Genomic DNA, 18,675 nt, shown 5'->3' with positions numbered 1-18,675 from the left:
AATTGAGACTAAGTTGCTCATTTTAGAGACAAAGAAACAGACCCAGAGGGTTTAAAAGTGATTTTCCCACTCAACTGATTCATTCATTTATTTTTAAATTACTTATTTGCTCCATCCCACATCACCCAATTATTCTTGAGCCATCTGATTCAGTAGAAACAGGCAGATTATATCCTTAAATACAGGAAGCAAGGAAGATTAGAAGGGTAATTTCCATGAAATTCAAGTCAGCTAACCCAGTGGTCAAAGTCAAGTGTGCGTGCTGGTTCAGGACAGGGGAATGGTACAACACTGTCCACCCAGGTACAGAAATATGTTAAAATCTCTTTTTATATTTATTTTTATGTTAAAGAAATTAGCTTTACCAATATTTAAATGTAGATTGGCACTGATATGCTCACTCATGGCTATGTCGCAGATGCAGCGCATTAGGTGACCTCAGGGAGGGGTGGGTGTGCCACAGGCAAAAGGGTGACAGTGACTCTAACCCAGTCAGTCACCTTTCTGCCTGTTGTGCTGTTGCAATTTACAATGGCCCAGTGGGTCATCGGACTATATTATGCATTGTTAAGTAAAACAATCCTCACGAACAGCTTTTAAAAGATTTTAGCAAAAAAAAAACCCCACAATTGGGGTTAATATCAATTTAAACAAAAAAGATCAGCAAGAAGATGGCACAACTCACACACCCTCCAACAGTAGCTTTTGTCAACCACTTCAAAGAGCTGAGTCCATGTATTTTATCAAATGACAGCCAAGATTAATTTCAAATTTTTCTAGGAGGCTTAAATTTAATAAGTCTCTCCTCAAATATATGTTAACTCTTACAATAACATACACAAATATATAAGAGTATACATGACTGGGACAAGAGCTCAAACATTTTTCCAGGTGTGTGTGACGGAGAATTTAGAAGACCACTTAGCCAAGCCAATAGTTGACTTGATTATCTTGATTAATCAAATTAGTCATAACTACAGAGCCAGCCTAAATGTGGAAAATAATTTCACCTTTGTCCTTTAGCATCTAAATGTAGCAGACATTTTATACAACCTAACAGGTAAAAAGTATGAGTAACTTACTGTTTTTGTTCCTTGGCCTTTGATTTTTCTGTTTTCTCATAAGCCTTTCTCCTGGTTACAGGGGAAGGCTCTGGTAGTTTTTTTTCCGATACAGCTGGCTGTCTGGAACTGAAACAGAAAAAGATTATATAATCATCTAATCTTAAATATATACATACAATTTTATTTGGCGGATATTCAACCTAAAATTTGTAGTAGATTAATAACTAGAACTTGAGAAAGATTTACATGGGAATAAAAAAATAAAACTAGGATAGGAAAATATTCCAATTAGTTAATGGAAGCTTAAGAACTATATATTTAATTTTTAAATTGGCAACCATTTCAAATATATGCAAACCTGTTATTTTTTAATATAAAAATCAATATTATACTGCCAAATAGCAAAAATGTTTTACTTTAAACATAAATGTTTTAGTTTGATAAAAATTCCTTCAGTTACAGAAAAATTATCTTTACAGTATGGCAAAAATAAAAATATTAGAATTTCAGAATATAAGAAACAATGATATTTGATGAATAATATTTAGATATAGTTATACAAAAAAATACCAACATAATTATTTTAATTAACTACATTACTTTTTAATAAGCTTTTTATAATTAAAATGTTCTTGCCTTATAAATTTTAAATGTTGATAACAGTTATGTAATTAACAATTTAAGCCTATGATTTTTGTATATGGTAGTAATACATTTTAATTGAGAAAATGAATTTTTGCTATTCTTGACTAATTGTTATAATAAGAAAAACAAATACACTGAGGAATTAGAAAGCAAGATCCTCAGCAAGGGTTACATGATTTCTATTTGAAAACAAAAACTAAGTATAATTAAAATTTGCGGGCCTAATTTTTCTATTTGGAAGAAATCAAATTATAGAAATTCTGCATCACTTAAATCATAAAGGACACTTGAGTAAATTATTTTAGTTTATGTAATAGCAGTCATGCAGTTAAGGCTTATCAAAGTGACCACATCAAGCATATGACTAGCTATTAAATTGGTGCAAAATTTGTGCAAAAGCATCTGAATTTATGAAAACTTAAAAATAATTCCAAAGAGAGTCCAAAAGGTATCTTTCTCCACCTGTCATAAAGGATACATTTTTTAAAATGAAAAAAAAAAGTAAAAAAGAAGGTATTACCTTAATCTGGATTCCAGGCCATAAATTTAGTCTTGAAGTTCCAAAAGTTTCTACTCATCTGACAGACTGCCCTAAAAACATGTGGGTTCCTAAAGCCTGCACTCAGTTCTGTCTCACTGCCTTCACCAGAAGCATTTCTTCTGCTGCCATCTTATCAGAAAAGCACTGAAGCCATAAGCTACACTGGTTAGAAATCTCTAACAGCAACTCCAATAGTTAATTTCATAGGCCATCTCAAGCACATGCAAGTAAGTTCTGTCATCGTTATAATTAATTTTGGAACGAAAGGTTGCAGCTGGGCTTACTGGATGTAAGGTGACAACAGAAATATTTTCATAAAATGCACAAAGTTATGGGAAACAGATATTCAAGGGGAGGAAGTCTATTATATTTATTATTTGCAGAATCACACAGTACATGCTGCTTTTGGGCTGTATTTCTCAATGCTGTGATGTGTTCATCCCATAAATCATTGCTAGATCATATGTGAGGGTTAGTTCGAAAAATATCACTTAAATCTACAAGGCTGATCTAATTTTAACACAATTCACAATTCAAAACACATATACAGATGATGTAATACACAATGTATGGACACACACACTGGCCTGGGAAATCTTTATCCTCAAGAAAAATAAGGAAAAATCTCTAAAAAAGATTTGTTTTGAGTAGAATAATTTTTGTTCAGATCATCACAGAAGGGGGAGAGAATATGCACTCCTCCAAATCGTTAATAATACCAATGAAAACAGTCTGTGCACTCATGTCAGACACATAATGTGTTTTAAAGCAAAGAATTAGGAAAGCCCAAAATGTATTAAGACTGTAAATCATATTTCAGTTTTTTCTTTTAAATGGTCAGCAAAGTTTTCTTTATCCTGACCAGGCTCTTAGAACTAGGACATATATAATTTAGAGCAAATATAAGAATCTTTAAAGGCTCCATTTTATATGATGGTTTTATAGGTATAACATCAACCTAATTTAGGTATTGCTAAATAAATTGTATCTGCTATTCATAACTGTCTTTATAAAAATTATAATCCTATAAGAATGACCCTAAAACTGTGAAACAAAACAATGCAACTCAACAAAGAACATTTCCATCACAAATCATTTTGAATGTCCAAAAAGTTAGGTGAGATAATACCTAACAGAAATTATGTTCAAAATCAGAGATCTCATTTACATGAATTTTTAAAAATAGGAATAAGAAATTAGCAACATGCATATTAAAAAAGAAAAAGCAAAAGGAAAGAAGTTAGTGTTGCTGGGCCAGACTTACATGCTGCCTATCTTAGAAGGGAAGCCAGATGGGGGAGGGAGTTCTTTTTCCCTAGCAGAAGTACCACTTGTCTCTGTATTCATTCCAATCTCTTGCCCTTCTGCAACAGGTGTAAGAGGGCCAGGCAAGGAAGCATCTCCTGTACTAGTGTCTGAAGCTAGTTCACTGCTATCTGCATACAGCAACTCCATTTGAGTGGTGGTTCTCCTTCGGGCCTAGTCAGAGAATGGAAGGAAAAGCAATCAGGAGCAAACTTTTGCACAGAAGATGATTAGAAAACAGAGATTTAGTATTAGTTTGAAATAGGTAAAAACATACAGTGTGTCTTTTCTTAGCGAGTGTGTCAAACATAGCATGTAAGATAGTAACAAGCCAGAGCTACAGCCAGATAAGACCTTCACAGGCCACAGTAAAAAACCAACATTTGTATTGTACTTATTGTATGTCAGGCATTGTTCTACACACATTATTATTTGAGCAGGTATATGATTATCCTAATTCACAAATGAGGCACTGAGAAGCTAAGTTATGTGCCCAAAGTCACATGGCTAATAAGTGGCAAAGCCAGATTCCCTACTAGGCAATCTGCCTCCAATATTACTGTGCTATCCAGCTGCTCATGGCCAGCTCCCTCAGCATATAATTTAGAAAGAACAAGAAGAAAGAAATTGAACTGAAATATAATTGCAGGGAAGGTCAACTGAGTTCTAAATTTCCCCATGCTTAGATGCTTTAATATCAGCTTTTATGCCTGTTTCTCAAACTTTGTTACCCTGCGATGTGTGTTGAGTCTGCCTGCTGGATAATTCAACACCAGCCTGCACCAGTTTTTGGCAGCATGGTGAGGCAGGTGAAGGTTACTTTCCTAGAACCTAAACACACTGTAAGCACCTACTTTTTTTATTCTTGAAAACCAAGTGATCGCCCTGTTGTTGCTCAGAGTTGTCATCACTAAGGAATTACCAGGTAATCATGGTGTTTACCAGACTACAGGCCTCTCCAGGGCAGGCACCCTGTCGTATTCAACTTTGTGTTCCCTACATTTTACAGAGTAGGGAACACACCTACATAAAACACACAGTCAGCTTCATTTTCCCAAAGAGGAAAAATAAATGATTCTTCCAGGTATCTCTGCAGCTCAAAATGAATAGTAGGTAGCATTTCCGAAACGTGGGAAGAGCAAGTCCCATAGCCAGTTTTTCACAGTCAGTTCTCTCCGTGGCCAGGGGCCAAGGCAGAAAGGAGTCGTTTCCTTGGGAATTCCTAACAGAGTGGTTCTTCAGAATGACCTTTAGGCCACCACGTCACAGTCCTCTGTGGTGCCCCACAAGAGGGGGGGTAACTAGGTTTTCACAGAGCCTAGAAAATGAAAGTTACCTTCCGAGATTCTCCCCTCCACTTAAGACGGGACCCAAGCCACACTAGAATGTTTTCTTTGAGCTTGGGTAACTTCCGCTCAGTCACTTAGAATAAAGAAAACACAAACTACACATGGCTCAAGGACCACACACATAGCCCGAAGATGGTTTTTGATAGGTTTGCACAGTGTTTCAAAGATTAAAAAGTTCTACATAAAAATCTGTATTTAAAGTTTCTCTTCAAAAACCAAAGGATCTGGTGTCAGGCCCATATTCCGTCATGACAAAAATGAGCAAGAGTTGAGTGGGGGGCACGTCTTCTTCAGGTGATTATGATGATCCCAACTCATGATTTTACATGCAGCTGAATTACTCCTTTACCCCACCTGACTAATTGCTGGGGCCTTACATCCCTCCCATCCATCTGTGCAGTATTATTCTCTCAGGTCCTGATTCTATCAATTCACTCAACAAATATTCACTATGAATTCTGTTTTCAAACATCTCAAGAGGGTTAGTTTATTCATCTAGTATCAAATGTTAACAACACTCAATCTGAAAAGTACCAGGTGTATCTTACACATTGCTCACAGCATGTATCATTTATATTTTAAAAAAACTTTATAAATATACATTGTAGCCTATTAGCTTTTAATGCAACACGATAATTAGGAGTTGGCTTATTATCAAACCACTTCAGGATGTAGTTAAACAAAGTAAGAAATACATAAGCACATACTAAAATGTTAAAATTTCAAAAATCTCCCACCAATCAAAATGGTTTATTTTATATGCCATTATATGTCTACAATTTCATTAATCAACTGCTTTAAACTACTATTGCTTAGTAACTTTTCACTATCTCCTATACTATTAGGAAATTTAGGAAAACTTTAATAGATTAACACATAAGTTCCTTAATGGGTAATAAACCTTTAGAAACCTGAGGGAAAAAGTGAAAGAAAGAAATAAGCCTCCATAATGTTATCTTGTGACAAAAGTGTAAGCATACAGTAAAGCACACATTCCACAACACAGAAATTTTTCAATATAACTCTTTTTCAAAGGGAAATATTACCTTACACATGGAAGCTTTGGAAAAAGCATGACTACTTGCTAACCTATTAGGGGTCAAGTCTGAGGCCTACATGTTTAATCATGACAACAAAACACAGTGGGAAAAGGAGTGGTTACTGGGCATTTTCAATCCTCCATACCTTGTTTTTAGGTTTCACTTCACCACAAAGCTTCATAAGGTCTGAAGACAGTGTGCTAGATGCAAATAAACAACCACAAGATTAAAAGGGAACGTATCATACAAAACTGCATGTCCTCTATGTTTACAACTATGGAAGGAATTGTATATGCTGATCTATTGAAAACAAAGACAGACAATATTTAAAATTAAAATGAACTAATTAAAAAAACTCATTTTCCTTACTTAAATATTTCAGTATTTTTATTTTAAAATTTGTCATGGTTAAGTATGACTAAATTTGGTTTCCATATTACTGTTTCTAATATTATTCACTTAGCTATAAAATTCAAAATTACCATATGTTTAGACCATAAGACACACCTAGGTTTTAGGGAGGAAAATAGGGGGAAAAATTTTGAAGCAAAAAATGTGGTAAAATATTTAATAACATAAACAACATAATATTTCACCAATGTAAATGTAAAGAGAACCTAACAGCAGCATTAACAACATTATTCCTCCCAAATTTGGGGAGTGGGGGGAGTACATCTTATAGTCTGAAAAAATACGGTATTTGTTTTATAAGGGTAATTGTTTGAAATAAGAAGATAAAAGAATTAAATATACTACAGAAACAAGTAAAATCTATTAAGTTCCCAAAGGTTCTCTTACCTTCCTTCTGCTCCTGGGCTGTTTAAAGGTGCATCCTCATCAGTACTATCCTCTACATTTTCTAAAAAAAAAAAAAAAAAGCCCAAAGTGTAAGCATTATCCACACATCACAGTCTCAATGATGACTGCAATCCCTATGCTACAATGAACATCAGCCCAAGGGTTCAATGTGGGCACTTTGGCTTTAGCAACTGAAACAAAATGAAATGTAGAAAAATATCTCTAAGAAAATCCTTTGATTATACATCCTAGGATGAGGGGGAAAAAAGCATGTTCAAAACAGGAAAACCACAAGTTCAATAAAATATAGAACAACATTCACAGGACGTAATTATACATACTCTGATAAATACATGATTTCAGTTATTTTTATTTTTTTTATTTTTCAATTGCAGCTGACATTTAATATTGTATTAGTTTCAGGTCTACAGCTTCGTGGTTAGATATTTATATTCCTTTACTTTTATTTTTGTTTAGAGAGCGTGTGTGTGTGGAGGTACTCAAAAGTTATACATCAGCATGCAGCTCATTCACATGTGCACAAAATATAAAAGCAGGTTTGCATGCAACAGTTTCATAAATGAATATGAATACACCACTGTTGTTTCAGAACACTTTAGCAGGCTAGTGAAAAAGAGAAGAAGCAAACAAATAAAACTAGTAGAAGTCAGTAAATAAAACAGCCACTGAAAGTGAACAATGTAAAATGTCAGTGAGCCCATAACATAGGTGCAGGCTTTTAAAACACACACTGTATTATAAAGTCACTTCAGAAAACTAAAGAGAGTATTATAAATACACATATTAATAAAAATATATTAGTCACCTCCTTTAGCTTTTAATTTTATATCCTTCAGGTGGACTGTGCCCATAAGTCAACTAACTCTTTTCTCTGATGTTTCCGTTCTTCCTCACTGTTTAGCAGATGCCAGAGAAATTCAGTAATACTTACTACTGAAAGTATTATCTAAGAAGGAGCCCATCAAGGACCCATACAAGGGAGTTTACTTTCTCAAGTGAAGAAAACCGTGGTCATGAAGGTAATGTGTATCTCAAAGCCCACCAGCAGAGGAAGGCTCAAGGACTTGCTTCACAGACGGATAATTGTGTGCTAAGGTGGCAGAATTAGCTGCTAATATAGAAAATGGGGTTATAAATAAATGATAAACCTAGCCTTTATTTTCCCATGTATAAAAGCAGACTAAGATCGGCTTGTATCATTTTTGGAGGGAGAAACCAGTTAGACCACTAAACATTACATGCTTAGGAAAAACTATCTGGCTCCTGCGTATATGTGCGTGCCTGTTTAGAGATGAGGATGGTTTGACATAACCAACCTCACTAGAGGTCAGAGGTGCCACCCAGACAGTCACCAAATCAGACCCCTTGTCAGCACTGAACTTAGCATGAGCACTACAGTCATCTGGGTGGTAGGACACGCCATCCTCACCGTCCAAGGACATAAATCCAGCCCAGTGCCAGCACCTTTTCTCGTCACCACGGAATGAAAGCTGAAGAGACTTATAACTCCCAAACACCCTAAAGTTCATTCATATAAGTGCAAAATTGCATAATCTCTCTTCACTGGAAGTTAATCAAATATTTTTAAAGTCTTTGAGTCATTTTTAAAAATTATATTAAAAAGTAGCACACAAAAAAGAGTTAACCTAGCAGCACGGAGACCACTATCCTTAGAAAGGCCTGTTCCCAAGGTTAGACTTTGTCTGGCATCTGGAAGCTTGGCTGGCAGAGGGGCCCCAGTCACCAGTTAACTAATGAGAGTAACTCACTGTACCTAGAATTTGTGCAGATGATATGGCTTATGCCAAACTACCAGTTTCCTTCTGGGAGTCTGGAATCAGGTGTGTACTAGACAGAGAGCATCTATGTGGCCAGTCCCTGGGGAAAACTTGGGTGCTGATTTCTCTGGGCATAAACTTTGCACACATGTGGCTGCACTTTCATTCCAGGGGGAGAAGTACATTCTGTGTAATCTCTCGTGGGAGGGAGAAACATTATTAAGGAAGCCTGGACTTGGACTCCTCCACTCTCCTGCATCCTTTTCCCTTATGACACAGCTGTGTATCCTTTCTAGTCTCATGAATCTTTGCTGTGAATATACAATATTGTGAGCCCTGTGAGTCCTCTAGCAAATATCCAAAGATAGGGATGATCATAGGGACACTAACATAGGTAAGGAAAAAAGGAGGGAAAATAAAGATGTTTTTCAAAGGCCATTAGCATGAGGTGTTGGCCCTGGCTCACCCTCTAGCCTTATTATGTTCCCTCCTTCTGTGCCATGTCCTTACTGCTCTGGGGCACCAGTCTGCTTGAACACCTCGTGCACACAATGTTGTGGCTAAATCACTGCCTAGAGTCACTCTGCTTTGAACCCCCCTTCTACCTTGTCTTCTGCCTAGCTATTCTTCCTTTATGTTTTAGCTCAAATGTCACCTCTTCTGGAAAGCTTTCATTGATTCCTCCATTCTTGTTGGGTGATATTCTGTGCTCTCATAACTCCCTATATATACCCCAATCACTGCCCTCACTATAATGCATCATAATCTGTTCATGGTCTGTCACCCTAAGCAAGGCATCGAGGCCCTAAGTGCAAAATGTTGTATCTTACTCATCATTGAATCCTAGCACTCTGCCCAATGCTTGGAATGAAATTGGTGCTAAATAAATGTTGTTAAGATACATATATCTCTGACTGTCTAGCTTCTGTGGATTTACTTCCTCCTTTTTTTCTCCTTCCATACTTTTCATCCAAGCACCTCTGGGCTAGATTTGTGTTCCCAGTACTTGGGGCAAATTTCTGCAGTAAGACATAGGTTATGTCAGTTAAATGGGTTCCAACTCTCTGCTTCTGACCCTTCTTCAAGCTATAGATAATTGGAAATAGTTTGAAAGCTGTGAAAAAGTAACGCTGCTCATCATATTAGCAGCTTAATATTTTCTGCACAAAAGGACAGCAAAAAGAGCATTGCATTTTTCTTCCAAATAAAAAGAAATCACAAACTTAAATAAGAATTTAGTTATTACCGTAAGTCGGGCCACTAAGAAAGAGAAGAACAAAGAGGAGGAAAAGAAGAACAGGAGGAGTAAAAGAACTGCACTGATAACACGTGGAATGGCAAAAATCTGGTTACAATCCAAAGATTTGGGCAGCCTTGGTTAGGATACAAGAAACCCTACTTTTTCTACCTGGACTTATTATAGCTTGAACAGCTTAAAAGTAGTAGCCTTTCCATATCTGTAGCATGCAGTTGATCTCAAAAATATTACTTTGAGATTAATATGAAGTATAAATATTGCAAAAATCATATAGCTTATGTATTTTATTTGTATAATATCATTTAAAATAAATTCAAATTCATACATTATGTTTATTCTGGTGACACAGAGAAGTAACTGCATTTAATCTTTCAGGTACATTCCTCTTCTTTAGGTAAAAGCATTTAGAAAACCTTGACAACTGTATGATTGAGGAAAAAAGTTCAAAGCAGATTGTAAAATAATTTTAATTAAATAAAAACAGCTCAAAAATAATCATTTGGAAAAATCATAAATAATACAGCTGCCCCAATGCTCCTGGCCCTCTGTGTGTATAATCACTAAGAGGAGCAAAGCTGTTGCTAGTCGGTGCGTAGAGTTCACTGAATGTTGTCGTGGCAAGAGAAGAAGATTCAACATCTATACTCAATGATCACTAAAGCCTCTTCTAACTTAAAAATGTTATGATTTTATGCACTGTTTCAATCTCTTCATATAATCTTTGGATGGTTTTATTCTATTTACAATATTAAAATATATGTGGCTTAATTTTACAAAAATTAAGACTAGCTGAGAATCTAGCCATATACCAAAGACAAATATGCACCAAAGGTATATATCAAAGAAAGCTACTTATGAGGTTAAAACAACAGATGTAAGTAACATCATTTAAAAATAAAAAAGAAATATATACTCCATTGTTTTCCTACAAGAAAGAGAAAGAAGGGCTTACAAAACTGGAGCCACAACTGCAGTTCAAATAATAAAAGAAAAAATTAACTAAAGCATACTTCTTTAAACATCTTAAAACTTTTTAAAATCAAGAATGTATAAGAAAGACAAAAGACTTAGTATGTTTGTGGTCGTGGATACATTTCAAAAAAGATCATGCAAAAAAAAACAGTGGTTGCCAATAAAAATTTTAAAAATAAGATGTACCACAATTAGTGTACATGAACAATTAGTAATTCATGCAGCTGTACAATACACAGAAAGCTAAACATACTTACCTAATGGTACGCTATCTAGATCTGTGTAAATAACAGCAAAAAGGAAACAAAAAGCAATACTCCAATCAAAACAGATTCAATGTTAAGAACTCCCACATAAAACAAGATGATAGTACCATTTATAAGATACGTAGAATAGATGCCATAACAAAAAGTTATTAATTTTTCAAGGTAGGCAGATATGCAGGGTCAAGTAATGACAGTTGGCTAATATAAATAATTTAAATAACCAATTCAGAAATTTGATTGATCTTCTTTATCCATAAAAACTAACTGCTTAGTAATGTTAATTAAGCCTTTTTAAGTTGGTAATCACTTCTTGAAATGACAATAATTAATCCCCCCAAATTTATACATGCATTAAAGAAGGAATAATTAATGAAAGCATAAGTAAATATAGCATCTATTCAGTCAAGCTATTGGGGAAAGAGGTACAGTACAGGGTACTCAAAGAGCAAAGCTACCATGCAATTCACTTAAATAAAATTTAGTCCCAATTACCTTGTAAAGCGTGGCCTAGTAAAGCATCTAGCTCAGGATTTAACTCTGCTTTCTCTTTCAACATATGGAATAAGAGTTGGTTTTGTGTTGCACTGGTTATTTCAGTTTGTTTAAGTCGACCTTCAAGTACTTTAATCTGAGCCTCTTTCTGGGCAGCCTGAAGACCCTGTAACAACACCAAAATCATAAATAAAACTGTCTCAGGTCACACAAAACCATATCCACCATACAAAGATCTGTATCAAATAGCAAATGCATGTGATACAAAAATTTTGACATCAGAGAGACCTTGATTCATCTCAGCTCCTCTGCTTACTTAGCTTGGTGACCTTCAGCAAGTTACCTAATCTCCCTGACTCTTAGTTTTCTTACATGTAAAATGATATGAATAATACCTATTTCCTAGCATTTGTGAATTAAGTAAGAGAACATCATAAAAGGTCTAGGCACAACCCCAGCATGAGAAAAAAATGAGTCAGGAATTATATTTCCCTTCAACATTTAAACAGAAGTTTCTTACAGGTAACAGATTAATGCATTCACATTCAAAGAAGATGGGAATGCAACTGTAGTTTTTCCTTTCTGATTTTTTTTTCTGATCTGTAAAGAATCAGAGACATGGAAATAAATAACAAACTGACAGTCACCAGAGGGAAGGGAGGAGGGGGATAATGATGGGGAAAGAAGGGGAAAGGTCAAGTTAAGGAACTTGTCCCTGGACCCATGGACAAAGACAAGGGGCAGGGAGGCCCAGCGGCTGTTGAAAGTGGGAGGTGGGGAGTGGATAGGCCAGGGGAGAGTAATGGGTGAAAAATGGGGACAACTGTAACTGAACAAAAATAAAAAAAAATTTTTTTAAAGAATCAGTGTACAACCCCAGTTATGATACCGACTTCGTTTTCATCCCAAGATTTTTCTTTTAATTTTTTCCCTTTTTAGAGCAAAGAGGAGTTAATTGTTCTCTAAATTGTTTTTCTGTTCTAATATACAAACACAACAGATGACAAGTTAATGAACTTGATCTAAATATTGCTAACACCTCTAAAGAAAGGTAAAAGGAATACTTTCTAATTAAAAAAAATCTTATCACAAAGGAAAGGGTCACTGGAGAAAGACAGACAAAACTACAATGAATTAATAAAAACTCAGATGTTAAAAAACAGTGTTGATCTTACCTTATTGATGCCCATTGACAGGAAGTGACCCAGCAGGTACCGGGCTTCTGTGAGCGTGCAAGCATTAATGACCGCAGTGACATCCAGTGTTTCTCCTTCTTCCTACATCAAACCAGCATATGATGTGCCATTACTTAGAGCTAACTATATTTAAACAGAATGCAAAAGCCTATTGTTTCATGTGTTTATTTGATAGTTTTAGGTTAGCTACCAAGACTCCTCAGAATCATGTAAAAATTTCCCACACCAAGAAATATAGTCTAGTTGAAAAGATAAGACACATTTGAATTCAAGGTGGGTTAAAAATTATGTCTTTTACAAATAATATTACAAAGTGAGCAGAGCTATCTGGAAAGCAGACAGGGAGAGAGTGGTATACATACAAAACCTAAGAATCATATTAAATCAAAAAAAGAAAATCCCTTTATATAGAAATTCAAAATGTTTTTAATAATAAAAATACTTTTTGGTAAGGCATTAAACATTTTTTTTATATTACAAACCTTTGCTTCTTCCATCTGCATGATGTTGGCTTGGCAATCAGAAATGCTGTCATTGATGTAATCTATATTAGCAATTAATGACTCCATCTCCTCATTGATGTTAACCACATTTTTATCTCCCTCTCCACTCTCCTTCACCATCTTTTCCCTTCTTTTTGAAAGTTTCTCTCTTCTTTTTGTGAGTTCTTCCCGTTGCTGTTGAGAAAGCAAGTTGGATTTTAAGAAATCATATTTATCTAGAAATGGAGATTTGCTGTTTATTGGGTATAAAGTTGCCGTTTTCAAGGCAAGTTAAGTTCGAGAGCTCTGTTGTACAACATTGTCTTATATTTAAAAACACTGTGCTGTACACTTAAAAAAGTGTTAAGAGTACAAATCTCGTGTTACCTGTTCTTAGTGTAATTTTTAAAAAATGATGTTCTTCTATTCATATACGATGCAATCAAAGCTCACAGGGGAAAAATAAACATTGGTAAGTACTAAATTTACCCAGGGAGCAAATTTGAAAAACTAAAAATTAACAGCCAGCTAAGGGCAAGCATGTCTACTCTCTGTTTTGCACACCTTGAGGAGTCGATTCATATCAGCCTCCATATTGGAAATCGTCATTTTCTGCATGATGATGTCGGTGACCCTGCGCTCCAGAAGCTGCCACTTCATGCGCGCCGTCTTGGAGGTAAACACGCGGCCTGTCAATCCCTTCCTCTGATATTTTTTTCTACAGTCATATAAAAATAGACAAACATAATTACTTATGTGCTTATTTGATTGTGCAATGGAAAATATGCTGCTTTTCATATAATCCAACGTTCAGTAATAATGCCACAAAGATTTTGTTAGGAACAGAAGACTCATGTTGACCTGGTTCCATTTGTTGTGGGCACTGTCGGTAAGGCCTGCACTCTTGCCACAGGAATTCTCATTTTCTGCTGAGCTCCTGCCCTTGATGCGTCTGTTTCTACAGCAGCTGCACTGGAACCTGAGTCCTGAACAGGGGTGTCAGAGGAGCTCAGCTTCCGAGTGACTTTCCCGGCCACTTTATCTGACATGGGTCTTACTTGCCGACGAAGAGCTGTAACCTGAAATAGCGACAGAGATCGACTCATTCTGTTAGTCTGTAGAAATACATAATTTATCTCAAAGCCAGAATATTTCCTCCAAATGGACAACTTGCCTCTTCAGTTTTGCGACGAAGAACCACTTCCTGGTTTCTTTTTTGGGCTTCCAGAAGTCTAAGTTGATGCTATAAAATAATATTGAATAAGTTAAAAATAGTAAACTGGAAGATACAATAATTCCTATACCTACACTAACATATTTCCCATCCTGCTGGGAACTATAAGAGTTTCAGCAAAATCTAAACTAACAACAACCTTGCATCCATTATTACAGATACAGATATTTTATTCCAATAAACACAAATGCATAGTGATATAGCCATTTGTCTCTGAAAAATGAAAGGCTATCTCTGTGACACATAATTCTTTTGACAGTTGATCAAGTTGGTGTTTTTATTAATCTTGCTATATACTGTTTAAACAAGACACATCTATTAAATACATAAGGATGTGGAAGGGTTGACTATAAGAATGAAATAAATATGCCAGAGATGCTGAGCAAACCAAAAGAAGTCCACACTCTTCAACACAGGAAAAACTGAATTAGGGTTAAAGAGGGTAAGTTATTTTTTTTATTGCTGTTCAATTACAGTTGTCCCCATTTCCCCCAGTACTCTCCGCTGCCCTGCTCCACCTCCCACAGTCAATCCTCCCACCGTTGTCTTTGTCCATGGGTCCTTTATACATGTCCCTTAACTTGACCCTTGCCCTGCTTTCCCCTGTTATCTGTGACACATACTTTTATTTAACATACACTTGTATAGTGCTTACTATATACAAGTACTTTTCTAAATGCTTTACAAATATTCTCATGTCATTTTGGTTAGACATTTTGTTTTGCTGGCTGAGGCACACACAGGAAGTAATATAGCTTAGGATATTTTCAGTAAACATACCTTACAATATATATAGTAACTGAAAAATCAGCTTTAAGTATGGGGGAACACAAATTAATTGTATTAGCACTTTATAATAACTTTGAAAGTGTTGGGTAAATTGACAATAAAACATGTTACTATTGGATATCAATTTGTTTCTAGCTCCTCTATATCACAAAGACAATTAATTATGGATCACTTTATGCCATTTCATAGGGCTATACTTCAGGGAAGAGTTTTGGATTAAAAAATCCTAATTCTGGTTCTGTCATTTATTCAATTCCATGATCTGGCACAGTCCTATGCCATCAGATGAGAATTCTTAGAAATAAGAATTCTATCTTATCACTGCCATATCTTATTGTCTATAATAATGACTGACATAAAGGAAAGTTTATAAATCTTTTTTAAATGAATTACCAAAAATTAACATATAGTTTGCAACATATTAAATTTCTTCCTATTAAAAGTCAAATCTCAAGCTCAGTCATATGTTTTGTATGGTATACAACATGAATATGATGAGAAACAATTTGGAAAGGAGGACTAGATGCACAAAAAAACAGCACAAAAAAATGAGGAAAGGAATCTGCACATTAGTTTTGTATGTGATTAGACAACCTCACATCTTTATATTATATTGTATATAATCATATGTTGTGGATAAGATTCCAAAGAGTTAATTGCTCAATATTGATCTCCCTACAGCTCATATGAATTAGTAATAAAGAAATAAAAAGCATATATTGTAAGGCAATTGTTCCCATCATACAAGAGTTTTCCATTAAAAACAAAATAAATAGTGAAAAAATGTAAATAACCTAAAGGCCTGTCAATTGAGGAATGGGTAAACAATATGAGCTCTATCCATACATCATAAAAAAGAATGAACTACCCATACATGCTTGAAAACATCATGCTGATTGAAAGCCAGAAACAAAATGTGTTACTCCATTTGGAGATGGAATGTCCGGATGAGATAAACCCACAGGGATAACGTGGATGAGTGGTCATCAGGGAGCAGGAAGAGGGTAGAATGGGGAGGGACTGCTAATGGATATAAGGCTTCTTTTTGGAGTGATGAAAATGTTCTGAAATTGGTGATTGTTGCACAATTTTGTGAATATACTAAAAATTTGAATTGTATAGTTTAAGAGTAAATTTTATCTCAATTAAAAAAAGGAAATAGGATAAAAGAAATAGGCAGTGTGTTATAATGTCCTTCTTCTTGATTTAATTAATAACAGTATAAACAAGGTCTAAAATGCCCAGGAATTGAAAGTGACAAAATATACTGATTATTAAAATACACTGACATGCTGGAAAAATAAGAAATAAATAAAGGCATAAATATGAGAATCATCTGGTTAAAATATCTACTTTTCTACTTTAGTACTCAGTTTTCTCTGCCTCCTTAAATTTCATGTTACCTCCCAAAATATCTTTCTATTTTTCTGAAATATACTGCATATTCATGTTTTCTCCAGGGAGGAATTAGAAAATGTTGAGGTAAAAAAAGGAACAAAGCTAAAACCTAGCCAACAATGGGGAAAATAAGGTTATGACCTTTCTTTAAAGGAAAAAAGTCATAAATGAATTAACTATGATGTCAAAAATTTGGAAAGAAGAAAAATCAAATCAACTATAACCTATAACCCTAACAAGACAACAGTCAGTTAGCATGTTGGGATATATCCTTCAAAATTTTCCCTCATGGTAATCAAGCATGCATATTTTAAATGCTACTTTATACTTAACGTTAAATCAGTCATTTTTCATTTTACTATGCAGTTATCAAACCCTAATTTTTAATGGATGAATAGCAACCTATTCAATGAGATGGACCATAATTTATTTATATATTCCCCCTACTGTCAAGCATACTGTTTGTTTTTACCTTTTTCACTATTGCAAATAACTCTAAAGTAAAAATTTTAGCACATAGCAATTTTTCTTATTTTAGAATATTTTCTTAGTCTGTGTTCACAGAAGTAGAATTCTCAAGTCAAAGAATGTGAACATTTTTCATATGTCTTAATAAAGCCTCCTCCAGTGAAGCCTGGTTATTATTCCAGGAACATTTCTAAGACTCTCTAGTGAGGAAACTGTCTTTGGGACCATCCTTAAATCGCTATCTTATCTCCCTAGAGATAACCAGCTGTTCTATGCCATTTTCTTCCATCTCATCACCTAGGAAATAAGTCTTCAATACAACTTATAATAATATTAGTGTTTTGCATACACTTTTATGCACAATACACACTATATAAAATTAATGCCTATTGTCCTTAGCCTGTCTTTAATAGTTACAGTTACCAGAAAATTTTCCTCCACTTGTGAAGCAGTCTGTTCAATGCACAACATTCATATATAACTGAGAAAGCCCACTCACATCTCTTTTACGTTGATCTTTTTTCAACTGAGCAATCTCTCTGTTTCTTCTAGACTCCGTCAATCTGGCCTTTTCTTGTTCCTCTTTCATTTGTTTCATTAGGCGAACCTACAAGATAAGGTAAATACCCTGTTGGAATTACCCCATACAAAATTCATGGAATAAACCACATGTATAGAAATTAGCGCTGAGACCTCTGAAATTTAACATGGAAATGTGGAGTTCTGCTGCATTTCAAATGGTCAATTCTTACTTTTGTGGAATTAATACATTTCTGTTTCTAGTACATTTATAATATGTTTGTATCAAATTGCTTAGTGCTCTATGCATTATATATTCGGTGTGCAGTTGTTCTATGAATAAATTTTTGATACTTTATGTGTGACCTTGAATGTGTTACTTAACCACTTTAGGTTTTGGTTTTCTCACATACAAAATTGAGATTGTAGTTCTATGGCAATGAACTATTAGGAGAATTAAATGAGTTAATATTTGTGCTGTGCTTATAACATTGCCAGGCATACAGTAAGCACCTAATAATTTTAGCTATTGTCAATGTCATTAGCAAATACACAACATAATAACTGACTTTCTTAATCACTTCTGCATTTGCTATTTTAAGGAAACAACATTGATTTTTATGCCAAATGTTAATAACTGACCCCACAACAAAAACAGTTAACAGATCAAGATTCATGTACTCTCTTCAGTCAAGAGGAGAACATTTGTGCTTTTCTATGCATGGAAATGATAAACAATAATTCAAATAGTTATCTCTCCAGGAAAGACAATCCGGAAGGGATATAAAAGAGGCTTTGAGCCTAGCTGTAATGTTTAATATCTTAAACTAGACCATGGATATAGTGTTCATTATATAATTACGTATGTTTTTTTGCATGTTTGAAATATTTTTATTTTTGTTAGGCTTATGTAAGAGTCTTAACAGGAGAAATGTCTATCAAAGTCCAAGAAGCCCTGTTGACCACATGCTTTTCAGCTACTCTGAAGAAAGGCTTTAAGGCTCTGCTAATGGATGACTACAGGAAACAACATCTAATTGCCCAAGGGAAGTGCATCATT

General features: G+C 34.9%; 1 protein-coding gene across 1 annotated transcript in view; it reads right to left on the bottom strand.

The window, feature by feature from the left end:
* KIF21A (kinesin family member 21A) overlaps window positions 1-18,675 on the bottom strand; it is a 138,987-nt gene that overhangs the window by 21,189 nt on the left and 99,123 nt on the right. The window contains 12 exon segments of the mRNA XM_028533277.2: window positions 1,083-1,190; window positions 3,515-3,729; window positions 6,090-6,144; window positions 6,743-6,803; window positions 11,029-11,049; window positions 11,530-11,695; window positions 12,705-12,806; window positions 13,208-13,402; window positions 13,772-13,925; window positions 14,069-14,286; window positions 14,382-14,450; window positions 17,596-17,703. Coding sequence (XP_028389078.1) covers window positions 1,083-1,190; window positions 3,515-3,729; window positions 6,090-6,144; window positions 6,743-6,803; window positions 11,029-11,049; window positions 11,530-11,695; window positions 12,705-12,806; window positions 13,208-13,402; window positions 13,772-13,925; window positions 14,069-14,286; window positions 14,382-14,450; window positions 17,596-17,703 — 1,472 coding nt within the window.

The sequence above is a fragment of the Phyllostomus discolor genome, chromosome 2 (genome assembly GCF_004126475.2).
Source record: "Phyllostomus discolor isolate MPI-MPIP mPhyDis1 chromosome 2, mPhyDis1.pri.v3, whole genome shotgun sequence".
NCBI classification, from domain to species: Eukaryota; Metazoa; Chordata; class Mammalia; order Chiroptera; family Phyllostomidae; genus Phyllostomus; species Phyllostomus discolor.
The sequence above is the reverse complement of the archived record's forward strand: the minus strand, read 5'-3'. Positions and strand labels throughout refer to the sequence as shown.